The sequence below is a fragment of the Rhinoraja longicauda genome, chromosome 9, assembly GCF_053455715.1.
Source record: "Rhinoraja longicauda isolate Sanriku21f chromosome 9, sRhiLon1.1, whole genome shotgun sequence".
Classification (NCBI taxonomy): Eukaryota; Metazoa; Chordata; class Chondrichthyes; order Rajiformes; family Arhynchobatidae; genus Rhinoraja; species Rhinoraja longicauda.
Window position 1 is genome coordinate 48178796 of NC_135961.1, and position 12982 is coordinate 48191777.

Here is a 12982-nt window from a genome sequence, read left to right on the forward strand (position 1 = left end):
CAACTGGAGAGCAGTCCTGAACCACTATCTACTTCATTGGAGACCGTCAGACTATCTTTGATCGAACTTTAGACAATAGACAATAGGTACAGGAGTAGGCCATTCAGCCCTTCGAGCCAGCACCGCCATTCAATGCGATCATGGCTGATCACTCTCAATCAGTACCCCGTTCCTGCCTTCTCCCCATACCCCCTCACTCCGCTATCCTTAAGAGCTCTATCCAGCTCTCTCTTGAAAGCATCCAACGAACTGGCCTCCACTGCCTTCTGAGGCAGAGAATTCCACACCTTCACCACTCTCTGACTGAAAAAGTTCTTCCTCATCTCTGTTCTAAATGGCCTACCCCTTATTCTTAAACTGTGGCCCCTTGTTCTGGACTCCCCCAACATTGGGAACATGTTTCCTGCCTCTACTGTGTCCAATCCCCTAATGATCTTATATGTTTCAATAAGAACCCCTTCATCCTTCTAAATTCCAGTGTATACAAGCCTAATTGCTCCAGCCTTTCAACATACGACAGTCCCGCCATTCCGGGAATTAACCTAGTGAACCTACGCTGCACGTCCTCAATAGCAAGAATATCCTTCCTCAAATTTGGAGACCAAAACTGCACACAGTACTCCAGGTGCGGTCTCACCAGGGCCCGGTACAACTGTAGAAGGACCTCTTTGCTCCTATACTCAACTCCTCTTGTTATGAAGGCCAACATTCCATTGGCTTTCTTCACTGCCTGCTGTACCTGCATGCTTCCTTTCAGTGACTGATGCACTAGGACACCCAGATCTCGTTGAACATCCCCTCTTCCTAACTTGACACCATTCAGATAATAATCTGCCTTTCTATTCTTACTTCCAAAGTGAATAACCTCACACTTATCTACATTAAACTGCATCTGCCATGTATCCGCCCACTCACACAACCTGTCCAAGTCACCCTGCAGCCTTATTGCATCTTCCTCACAATTCACACTATCCCCCAGCTTAGTATCATCTGCAAATTTGCTAATGGTACTTTTAATCCCTTCATCCAAGTCATTAATGTATATCGTAAATAGCTGGGGTCCCAGCACCGAACCTTGCGGTACCCCACTGGTCACTGCCTGCCATTCCGAAAGGGACCCATTTATCCCCACTCTTTGCTTTCTGTCTGTCAACCAATTTTCTATCCATGTCAGTACCCTACCCCCAATGCCATGTGCTCTAATTTTGCCCACTAATCTCCTATGTGGGACCTTGTCGAAGGCTTTCTGAAAGTCGAGGTACACCACATCCACTGACTCTCCCCTGTCAATTTTCCTAGTTACATCCTCAAAAAATTCCAGTAGATTTGTCAAGCATGATTTCCCCTTCGTAAATCCATGCTGACTCGGAATGATCCTGTTACTGCTATCCAAATGCTCAGCAATTTCGTCTTTTATAATTGACTCCAGCATCTTCCCCACCACTGATGTCAGACTAACTGGTCTATAATTACCCGTTTTCTCTCTCCCTCCTTTCTTAAAAAGTGGGATAACATTTGCTATCCTCCAATCCACAGGAACTGATCCTGAATCTATAGAACATTGAAAAATGATCTCCAATGCTTCCACTATTTCTAGAGCCACCTCCTTAAGTACCCTGCCTTTACTGGCTTTATCATGCACTAAACGTTATTCAAATTATTCCCTTTATGATGTATCTATAGACAGTGAATGGGTTGATTGTAATCATGCATTGTCTTTCCACTGACTGATTAGCAAGCAACAAAATATTTTCACTGTATCTGTACATGTACACGTGACAATGTACATGGGACAATAAATAAACCAAACTAATTTCTCTCCATAGCTAAATCTATGTCAAACAATTCATCAAACAATTCAAAATGTTTACACCACAAACCCAAATCTTATGTTCCACTTCAACCCTTAATTGCTAAAACACAATCAAATGACTTTATTTACTTACTGAACCCATCACCCTAATTGTTTGAGGCTTTCTGTTTATGCTCTTTTCACCCTTAAACAATAGTAAAACGATTACATCCATACAGTAGTATAAGAAAATAACTGCAGATGCTGGTACGAATCGAAGGTATTTATTCACAAAATGCTGGAGTAACTCAGCAGGTCAGGCAGCATCTCGGGAGAGAAGGAATGGGTGACGTTTCGGGTCGAGACCCTTCTTCAGACAGATTACATCCATAGTCATTTTTCTGCCTTACCTGCACTTCCTTCAATAATTTTGAGACTTGGATAAAGTTTAATCGTGTATCAATTGGACAGTACACACACTTCATAGACAGTGGCTGGTATGGTGCCAACGCTTCCAAGTAAGAGAAATCTGGTTCTAGAACACAAATCAAATGCATCAGATTATGATGGCGTACAAAGCAAATTGTTTTCATACTCGTATCAAATGAAGGGTATCATTGCTGGAAAATTTAGCAATTCTACATATAGAATGGTATAGAATATATTCTGTTGATGGAACGTTTGTGTATGGTACCATTTGTGTACTGTAGCAGAATGGGCAAATGCCCAGATGGCTAAACCAGAGTCTGGACTATTAATCTTTAAATTTGAACATAGGACAGTACAGGAACTGATTATTCTGTTAAGCAAGCTCAAAAAGTGCCATAGCAGTGGCATAACATCAATATAGTTAAATATAAAATTATTAAATATTGCATAATTCAATAATGAATACTCAATTGACATAAAATTGATTAATTGAGTCCTTTAAGGAAGGGAATCGGATCCATATGCATCTCCACCCACAGCTAAAGGCCAGATTATGTCCATTCATCTGCACTCACCATTATGCTACCCTGCAGTTGCTCTAGTTTCCTCTTTGGCAAAGAGTTATAGAGTCACAGTCAAACAGCACGAAACAGGACTTCAGCCCAACCCATCCATGCTGACCAAGATGCCTCATCTGAGTTAATCACATTTGTCTACATTTGGCCCATATCCCTCCTATTTTTCCTCCCATGTATTTGTCCAGCTGTCTTTTAAATGTTTCAGCACCCAAACTATCGAGTCCTGGCAAGATCTTACATTTTCTTGTCATCTATCTGCACTCTTTCCAGGTTAATGGCAAGTTTCCTATAGCAAGTGTGCTATATGTTGCCCATAGCAAGGTCATTCCAAGTGTATTAACATAATGTCCCAGCTTCTATATTCAGTATTGACTGACAAAGGCCAGCATGCCAAAAGCCTTCTTCACCATCCTTCATCTACATGTCATGTCATTTTCAGGGAACGATGTACTTGTAATTCCTAGGTAGGAAAGAACGGCAGATGCTGGTTTAGATCAAAGGTAGACACAAAATGCTGAAGTAACTCAGCGGGTCAGGCAGCATCTCCTGAGATGCTGCCTGACCCGCTGAGTTACTCCATCATTTCATGTCTACTTGTATTCCTAGATCCCTTTGCTCCTCAACCCTCCCCTGGGCCCTACCATTCACTGTCAAGATCATACCCTGGCTTGACATCCCAAAATGCAATACTTCAAAACTATCTGAACCAAACACGCTTTGCTATTCCTCAGCACACTTGGCCAGCTGATCAAGATCCTGCTGCATTCTTGATAATTGTCTTCACTATCTACAGTATTACCCATTTTAGTCATCTGCAAACATTGTTGTGATGGTATGCGCCAGTACAATGTACTGGCATCTCTAAAAAATTAAAAACTAAATTAACAAATGTTTAGAATTTTATACAAAAACATTGCTAAAGTTTAAAAATTAGCCAGTCAGGCCCTTAAACAGATGAAGCAGTATACAGGATTTCACCAAAAGCAAGGAACGATACGTGTACAGGCACCCTTTTGTGTACAAAAAAAGCACTGAACTTATTAATCATGCTTTATACATTCTCACTCAGATTATTGTTATAGATAATAAATAGCAATGTCAGTTAGCTAGCTTTCCTTGGATCCCAAGCAATCTAACCGTCCTGAACAGCCTACCATGTAGAACCTTACTAAATGCCTTACTGAAGCTAATATCTACCGCCCTGCCCTCGTCAACCTTCTTGGTTAGTTCTTCAAAAAACTCAAACAAATTTGTGAGACACATTCTCCAATGCATAAAATCATACTGACTATCCCTAATCAACCCCGTCTTTCCGAATATATGTCTATCTTATCCATCAGAATCATCTCCAGTAACTTGCTTACCACATATGTTCAGCCTACGTTTTTTTCTGCAGGCCTTCTAAAATAGAGGTATAACACTAGCCACTCTTCAGTCTTCCGGCACCTTAACTATGTCTAACGGTGATTTATATATCTCAGCCAGTGCTCCTGTAATTTCTTCTCCAGCTTTCCAGTTTCCCTGAGTGTAACTGATCAGGCTCCAGAGATTTATCTACCCTCATATCTTTTTAGGACATGCAGCACTTCCTCGACCTTAATACAAAGTGTACACAATATATCACCACTAACTTTCTCCTAGTATCCTGGAGGAGAAATAGTCATCGAGTTACCTGTGAAAATTATGGTGTTGAGGCTCGATTTGCCCCACAGCTCCAGGAAGTGGACAACATCTCCAAACCTGAGGGAAGGATGGCCTGTGAACACTACGCAGGGCTGCCTGAAGTCATTGCTGAAATTCCCATGGATGCTGGGGTAGTGCTTTAGTTTATTAGTTTGAATCAGCTGAAAATAAGACAAGGGAGGGGGGAAAAAAATGAAACAAACAATAGCAAACTTGGAATGACCTTGCCTAGTCTTTCTGTTTCAGTGCACTACTTCAGCCTGGTATGCGACCAGTGGATTTCATGCTAGGGATCTATAACCAGTGGAGTTCTGCAGGGATCTGTGCTGGAACCTCTGTTGTTTGTCATATATATAAAAAGCTTGAAAATAGACACAGACAATTTGATAGAAAGTTTGTAGATGATATCAAGTTTGGTGGGATCTGGGACTGTGAGGAAGACGGTCAAAGTATATAGATCGACTACAGATATGGGCGGAGAAATGGTGCATGGAGTTTAATCTGAGCAAACGTGAAGTGTTGCACTTTGGGAGGACGAATGCAGGGTAAAATGTACAATTAAAGGCATAATCCTGATGCAAAGAGGGATCTTGGGGTCCAAGTCTATAACTCCATGAAAGTGGCAACACATGCAGATAGAGTGGTAAAGAAGGCATATGGTAAGCTTGCCTTCATTGGTTGGGGTGAGTATAAGATTCAGGAAGTCATGATACAGCTTTATAGGACGATGGTTAGGCTGCAGTTGTTGCATTGCGTGCAGTTCTGGTCACCCCATTATGAGAAAGATGTGGAGACTTTGGAAAGGGTTCAGAGGGGTTTACCAGAATGATGCCTAGAAAAATGGCTACAGGGAGAGGTTGGACAGACTTGGATTGTTTTTTCAGAAACACCGGCGGTTGGGGGGAGACCTGATAGAGAAGTATATAAAATTGAGAGGCATAGATAGGGCAGACTGTCAGAAAGATAGTCACAAAGTGCTAGAGTAACTCAGTGGGTCAAATAGCATCTCTGGAGAAAAAGGATGGGTGACATTTTGGGTTGAGACCCTTCTTTAGGAACAGTTAGAACCTTTTTCACATGATGGAAATATCAAAAGTATTTAATTGCCTGTCATGAGACTTCTGAGATTGTGAAAGGTGCTATAAAAAAATACTTTATAGCACCTTTCTTATACCTGCCAATAATTAATTAGTTAAGATTGGGGTGTTAGGCAGAGAGGTTTGGGGGGTGGGGTAGGGCAGGGGAGTGGGATAGGATGTGAGAAAGCAGAGGCATATCTTAATACATTGTATGTACAAAGTTTTAGAATTTTGATAATTCAGACCTTTACATTCCAATAAAAGCTAACCTTGAGTAGTCTGTCATTTATTAACAACTGCCTTACTTTAAAAAATGAATTTTCAGAATTAACATCTATCGTAGATTAAACTGTTCATAGCTACATAATACACACACAACATTGTCACTGAAAGAGAAGGAAAATGGGGCATTTGTTGGAAATTATGGTTAAATGATGAATCACTTTCCTTTGTCCATCAAAAATATAATTCTCGAGAAATGTCAGTGTTTATGACAGTCATTGTGTTTTGTAAATGTATTTTTATTAGAAGTAATATGAAAGGTTGTTCCAAGTTCAGCTTGGTCCTTACCTCTGCATGTGGAAATGGTGGCTCTGGCAGGTAAACCTTCGACTGCTTGTTGTGACAAAGCCTTAAATGGGAGGGGGGCAAAACTGAAACAGTTAGAAGTCCATATTCTGCCATAAATAAAATATCAAACTGAGGTGTGTCTCTTACACAAAGAAGATATTATAAAGTAGTTACATTCCGAGATCTAACAAGCTGAACTCATGATTCAGTGTTCAAAGTTCAGCTTCCAACATGGCATACCGAGAATTTATATTTAACTAACAATAAAACAATAAAAGTGATGAGATGTTACGCATTTTGGCCTAAGTTGTAAGTGACATTACTTTGCCAAGACAAGGAATAAAATTCTTGACTAAAACTATTCAAAAAATTCTTGACTAAAACTATTAAAAAAACATCCACAATAATTATTTCACATGACAATTAAATATCTACTTTGAATGTCCTGTTCATTATGTGGTGGTTAAGTACTAGTATCAAATCTTTGGTCAATCAACCCGGTAGAAATGAATTTGCAATTCACCACAAATTTAAATTCCTGTGATGATTTTCAAATTCATTTCCACAGGTTGACTGACCAAAGATTTGATACTGTGGATTCCTCTAAGTTTTAAATTCAAACGTATTGGCTCATAGAACAGTATTGCACAGGAACAGACCCTTTGGCCCAGAACGTCTGTGGCAAACATGATGCCAAATCGAACTCTGATCTGCCTGCACATAACCCATACTTCTCCATTCCCTGCACGTCCATGTCCCTATCCAAAAGCATCTTAAAAGCCTCTATCGGGTCTGTCGCCACCATCGCTCCCGATAGCACATTCATAGGTAAGAAAATCTGGCATTCTTAACCATTCTAACCTGTGACCCCAGACCCGATTGTGTGGTTAACTGTTCAGTTCAAGGAATAACTAACAATCTCAGAGTCACTATGAGAGCACCACATCTGCACTGACCAAGTCCCCATCTGCACCAATTGTATTTTCCTTCTTGTATTGCCATTAACTGATGCCACACCACCTTATTATCGCCTAGCTACATGGATGCCACACCACCTTATTTTTCTATCGCCTAGCTACATGGGGGCTAATTTGAGTTGACCAATTAATCTACCAAGCACCATGCCTTTGGCATGCAAAAGGAAGATGGAGCACCTGGACAAAGCCTACACAGCCCACAGAGAGAACGTACAAACCCGTGCTGCCCCAAGAGCAGGATCTAACCAGGGTCTGGGACAATGAGATAGCAGCACTAACCACCATACTGTCAGGAATAGGCAATAAATGCTGGTCCTGCTAACAAAGTTCACATCTGAACGACTATGTCAATGAAAACAGGAAACACTAGAAATACTCCTTTGGGGAGGGAATCAGAATTAATGTATCAGAAAATGAAACCACCAGAATTGAATAAATGACTGTTGCACACTTACCACTCTGCAAAGATCTGGGAGAACTCCAGTGAGCTGTTGGCTACAGGAGAGATGAAGTAGAATGGGACACTGGAGAGTCCTGCTGAATCGATGTACTGGTACAGACATTCCAGCAAGTCGTATATTACACCTGAAGGATAGCACGGAACTAGGACGTTCCCTCCACTTCGAATGGTCACAGCTAAATGTGGGAAAAACCCACACAAATGCATTTTAACAAAGAGCATTTTTATGGAACACCTAACATAATCAAACATCCTAAGGGTCCTAATAGTTGTCATCAACCAGATGTTTGATTCTCAGCCACTGAAAAAGATATTGGACTAAATGACCAAAACAATTGAAATTTTAAAAAACATTTTAAAGGAAGAGAAGGATATAAAGGAGGGATATCATAGCTTAGGGCTTAGCAGCTAAAATGGTGGCCAGTAGCAGAACCATGGAACTCAGGTCAGTAATAGAAAATAGAGATCCAGAAAGCTTGTTGGGCCATTGGAGAGTACAGAGGTAGATACAGTGCCTTCCATAATGTTTGGGACAAAGACCCATCATTTATTTATTTGCCTCTGTACTCCACAATTTGAGATTTGTAATAGAAAAAAAAATCACATGTGGTTAAAGTGCACATTGTCAGATTTTAATTAAGGCCATTTTTATATATTTTGGTTTCACCATGTAGAAATTACAGCAGTGTTGATTCATAGTCCCCCCATTTCAGGGCACCATAATATTTGGGACACAGCAATGTCATGTAAATGAAAGTAGTCATGTTTAGTATTTTGTTGCATATCCTTTGCATGCAATGACTGCTTGAAGTCTGCGATTCATGGACATCACCAGTTGCTGGGTGTCTTCTCTGGAGATGCTCTGCCAGACCTGTATTACAGCCATCTTTAGCTTTTGTTTGTTTTGGAAGTTAGCACCCTTCAGTTTTCTCTTCAGCATATAAAAGGCATACTCAATTGGGTTCAGATCGGGTGATGGTCTTGGCCACTCAAGAATTGACCATTTTTTAGCTTTGAAAAACTCCTTTGTTGCTTTAGCAGTATGTTTGGGATCATTGTCTTGCTGTAGAATGAACCGCCAGCCAATGTTTTGAGGCATTTGTTTGAACTTGAGCAGATAGGATGGGTCTATACACTTCAGAATTCATTATGCTACTACCAACAACGGTTGTATCATCAATGAAGATAAGTGAGCCAGTACCTTCAGCAGCCATACATGCCTAGGCCATAACACCCCCACCACCGTATTTCACAGATGAGGTGGTATTCTTTGGATCTTGGGCATTTCCTTCTCTCCTCCATACTTTGATCTTGCCATCACTCTGATATAAGTTAATCTTCATCTCATCTGTCCTCAAGACTTTTTTCCAGAACTGTGTTGCTCTTTTAAGTACTTCTTGGCAAACTGTAACCTGGCCATCCTATTTTTGCAGCTAACCAGTTTTTGCAGCTAACTACATCTTGTAGTGTAGCCTCTGTATTTCTGTTCATGAAGTCTTCTGCGGACAGTTAGTATAAGGAAATAACTGCAGATGCTGGTACAAATCGAAGGTATTTATTCACAAAATGCTGGAGTAACTCAGCAGGTCAGGCAGCATCTCAGGAGAGAAGGAATGGGTGACGTTTCGGGTCGAGACCCTTCTCAGTCTGAAGAAGGGTCTCGACCCGAAACGTCACCCATTCCTTCTCTCCTGAGATGCTGCCTGACCTGCTGAGTTACTCCAGCATTTTGTGAATAAATACCTTCTGCGGACAGTGGTCATTGACAAATCCACACCCGACTCCTGAAGAGCATTTCTGATCTGTCGGACAGATATTTGGGGATTTTTCTTTATTATGGAGAGAATTATTCTGTCATCAGCTGTGGAGGTCTTCCTTGGCTTGCCAGTCCCTTTGCGATTAGTAAGCTCACCAGTGCTCTCCTTCTTCTTAATGATGTTCCAAACAGTTGATTTTGGTAAGCCTAAGGTTTGGCTGATGTCTCTAACAGTTTTATTCTTGTTTATCAGTCTCATAATGGCTTCTTTAACTTTCATTGGCACAACTTTGGTCTTCATGTTGATAAACAGCAATAAAAGTTTCCAAAGATGATGGAAAGATTAGGTGCTGAGAGCTCTCTTATACCTGCATTAAGGAGGTAATTAAACACACCTGAGCAATTACAAATGCCTGTGAAGCCCTGTGCCCCAAACATTATGGTGCTCTGAAATGGGGGCACTATGTATAAACACAGCTGTAATTTCTACATGGCAAAATCAAAATGTATAAAAGTGGCCTTTAATAAAATCTGACAACATGCACTTTAACCACCTGTGATTTTTTCTATTCCAAATCTCAAATTGTGGAGTACAGGGGCAAATAAATAAATTATGGGTCTTTGTCCCAAACATTATGGAGACACTGTAGGTGAGGAGGTGACCGGAAGTTCCAAAAGTAATGACAAAATAAGGGTTAATTATTAATAAGTTCACCAAAGAATTAATAAGAAATCTTTTTGCTTATAGAGTGGATAGAACATGGAATTTGTTATCACATAAAATGGTTGCAGTGAGCAGTATAAATGCCTTAAACTGATGCTGACTGAGGCTATGAGGATTAGCAAAATAGAAGGAAGTTCTGTTAGGATTAGATTAAACAGGATGGGTGGTTTGTGTTTGTACTGCATGCTATGTTACCCTTGTGCGCTACCCTTGTTTCAGAAGATGAATGGGCAATGCAAACTGAAATATTTTGTTTCAAGATTGACAATATTTAAAAATATATTTCAGAGCAAATGCAGAACAAAACATTCCGAGCCCAACACCATGGAAGTTAAATCATGACATTATTTTTTTTAATTACCCAAGTTACTGCAGAATTCTCCCAACATGCCATCAGGATTTGCAGTGGGGATTTGAGTAAGTCCAGTCAGGATGAGGACATCACTATTTTTCAAGGAAGTTTGTTCCATGGGCTGCAAAGAAAAAATATTTTAAAACAATTCTTCTTTCTTGAATATACAGCACTTTGACTTATCTAAAGTTTATAATCCAACATAATCTTGGGTTGGCTGAGCTCGACAGTCACCAGCCCTTAGACCATGATATGATTTCCAGTGATATCTCAGGCTTCCCCAAATGCAAGGTCACACTCACAAAATGACCATGAAAACTAGTGAGACCCATTTTCATACATCAGCTATCATCGAGACAGAAGAGAATGCAGATACTAGAATCTTGAGTAAAAAAAACAGGTGAAGGAACTCTGTGGATCAGGCAATATTTGTGGGGGGATATGGACAGGTGATATTTTGTGTCCGGACACTTCTTCAGACTGATGGAGTAGAAGGGAGATAGTTGGTAGAGAGAAGTGAGGGGACAGGGAGAGGCAAGAACTGGTGAATAATAGGTGCATTCTGGATTCAGGTGAAGAGGGATTGATTGGCAAATAAGTTAGGTGGAGGAGAGAAGTTTTGGAGATAGTTTTGAGGATGTAACTAGGAACATTGACAGGGGAGAGCCGGCGGATGTGGTGTGCCACGAAAGCCTTCGATAAGGTCCCACATAGGAGATTAGTGGGCAAAATTAGAGCACATGGTATTGGGGGTAGGGTACTGACATGGATAGAAAATTGGTTGGCAGACAGAAAGCAAAGAGTGGGGATAAATGGGTCCCTTTCAGAATGGCAGGCAGTGACTAGTGAGGTACCGCAAGGTTCGGTGCTGGGACCACAGCTATTTACAATATACATTAATGACTTGGATGAAGGGATTAAAAGTACCATTAGCAAATTTGCAGATGATACAAAACTGGGTGGTAGTGTGAACTGTGAGGAAGATGCTATGAGGTCGCAGGGTGACTTGGACAGGTTGTGTGAGTGGACGGATGCACGGCAGATGCAGTTTAATGTGGATAAGTGTGAGGTTATCCACTTTGGTGGTAAGAATAGGAAGGCAGATTATTATCTGAATGGTGTCAAGTTAGGAAAAGGGGACGTACAACGAGATCTGGGTGTCCTAGTGCATCAGTCACTGAAATGAAGCATGCAGGTACAGCAGGCAGTGAAGAAAGCCAATGGAATGTTGGCCTTCATAAGAAGAGGAGTTGAGTATAGGAGCAAAGAGGTCCTTCTGCAGTTGTACAGGGCCCTAGTGAGACCGCACCTGGAGTACTGTGTGCAGTTTTGGTCTCCAAATTTGAGGAAGGATATTCTTGCTTTTGAGGGCGTATCTGAAACTGGAGAATACAAAGTTAATGTCCTTGGGTTGCAAGCTATTCAGCTATTCAAACAGAATACGAGGCGTGTTATTCCACTTTGCATGTACCTCACTCAGGCTATGGCGGAGGCCGAGGACAGACAGGTTGCCATGGGAATTAGAATGGGAATTAAAATGGTTGGCAACCGGGAGATCCAGCTGGCCCGTGCCGACAGAGTGCAAGTGTTCAGCAAAGCTATAATTCAGATTGGTTGTTTGCCATCATTCAAAAACAGATTAAAACAAAGACACAAAAAAGCAGTTCAATTATTTGAATTAATTCATACTGAAAGGTATGCCTACAATTCCTATGCAGCTTAAGAGCTGACAAATCAGAGGACAAATATGCTGCCTTGTTGGATTCCAGGAGGAAACCTCTACCGCAGCACGTGTCACAGAATCAAGATGCCGCTGCAGCAGAAAGGCTCATGCAAGGAGTCCTGATCATCGGTCTAATGAGGTGCTCAATGGATGGCGTATTGTCAGATGTTAAATTTAAACATTATTTGAGAGAATATGATATCATATTGGTTTTTATTTTGGTGGGGTAATGAAATATGTAAATATTCTAAGATTTCATTCAAAGAAACAGTGCCCTCTCTCAATTGTTCAGTCTGTTACCTCATTGGGAAGAGTAGTTTGCCTTACTTTTCAGTCATGGTCTACAATATTAATCGTTGAGCATGTGATGGAAGCTTAAAGACTAATGGATCTCAGTCAGACCCAAGGAGGTGCCCTGTAAGCCAAAAGGATCAAGTTCTTGTGTGCATCTCCACCTTATTTATTCTCAACTGGCTTTGTTCGCTTCTTCATTGAAATATGCCATTTTAGTGTATCCCTATTCTAATAAAATGGGCTTTGTTTCTAATAGCTTCTATCTTTATCTGTCTTTTATTTCTCCAAGTACAACACCAATCCTAGTATAAATTAATTTACTAATTGGCTAGAATGCACACCTGTGGGTCTTTACTACCTCCTGTGAAGGAATCCTAAGATAATGATTTAAACAACCGTATCTAGTTACTAACAACTTATAAACCTGAGCATCTTAAGACCATGTCTGAGTGTCAGCAATTTGAGCATATTTTGTCATCATGCCCTTCTTTTATTTTCTCCCAATTCCCTCAACGTGGGATTCATCCAAAATGGTAAACTGGGTTGGGACACTTCACGAATGCGA

The 12982-nt window shown here is 40.8% G+C and overlaps 1 protein-coding gene across 1 annotated transcript in view; it reads right to left on the reverse strand.

Annotated features, from left to right (window-relative positions):
• ints9 (integrator complex subunit 9) overlaps positions 1-12982 on the reverse strand; it is a 39418-nt gene that overhangs the window by 8661 nt on the left and 17775 nt on the right. Inside the window, exons 9-13 of the mRNA XM_078405891.1 lie at positions 10410-10521; positions 7564-7744; positions 6132-6192; positions 4472-4643; positions 2203-2327 (exon numbers count right to left, since the gene is read on the reverse strand). Of these exons, the coding sequence (XP_078262017.1) occupies positions 2203-2327; positions 4472-4643; positions 6132-6192; positions 7564-7744; positions 10410-10521 (651 nt within the window). The remainder of the gene's footprint in view (positions 1-2202; positions 2328-4471; positions 4644-6131; positions 6193-7563; positions 7745-10409; positions 10522-12982) is intronic.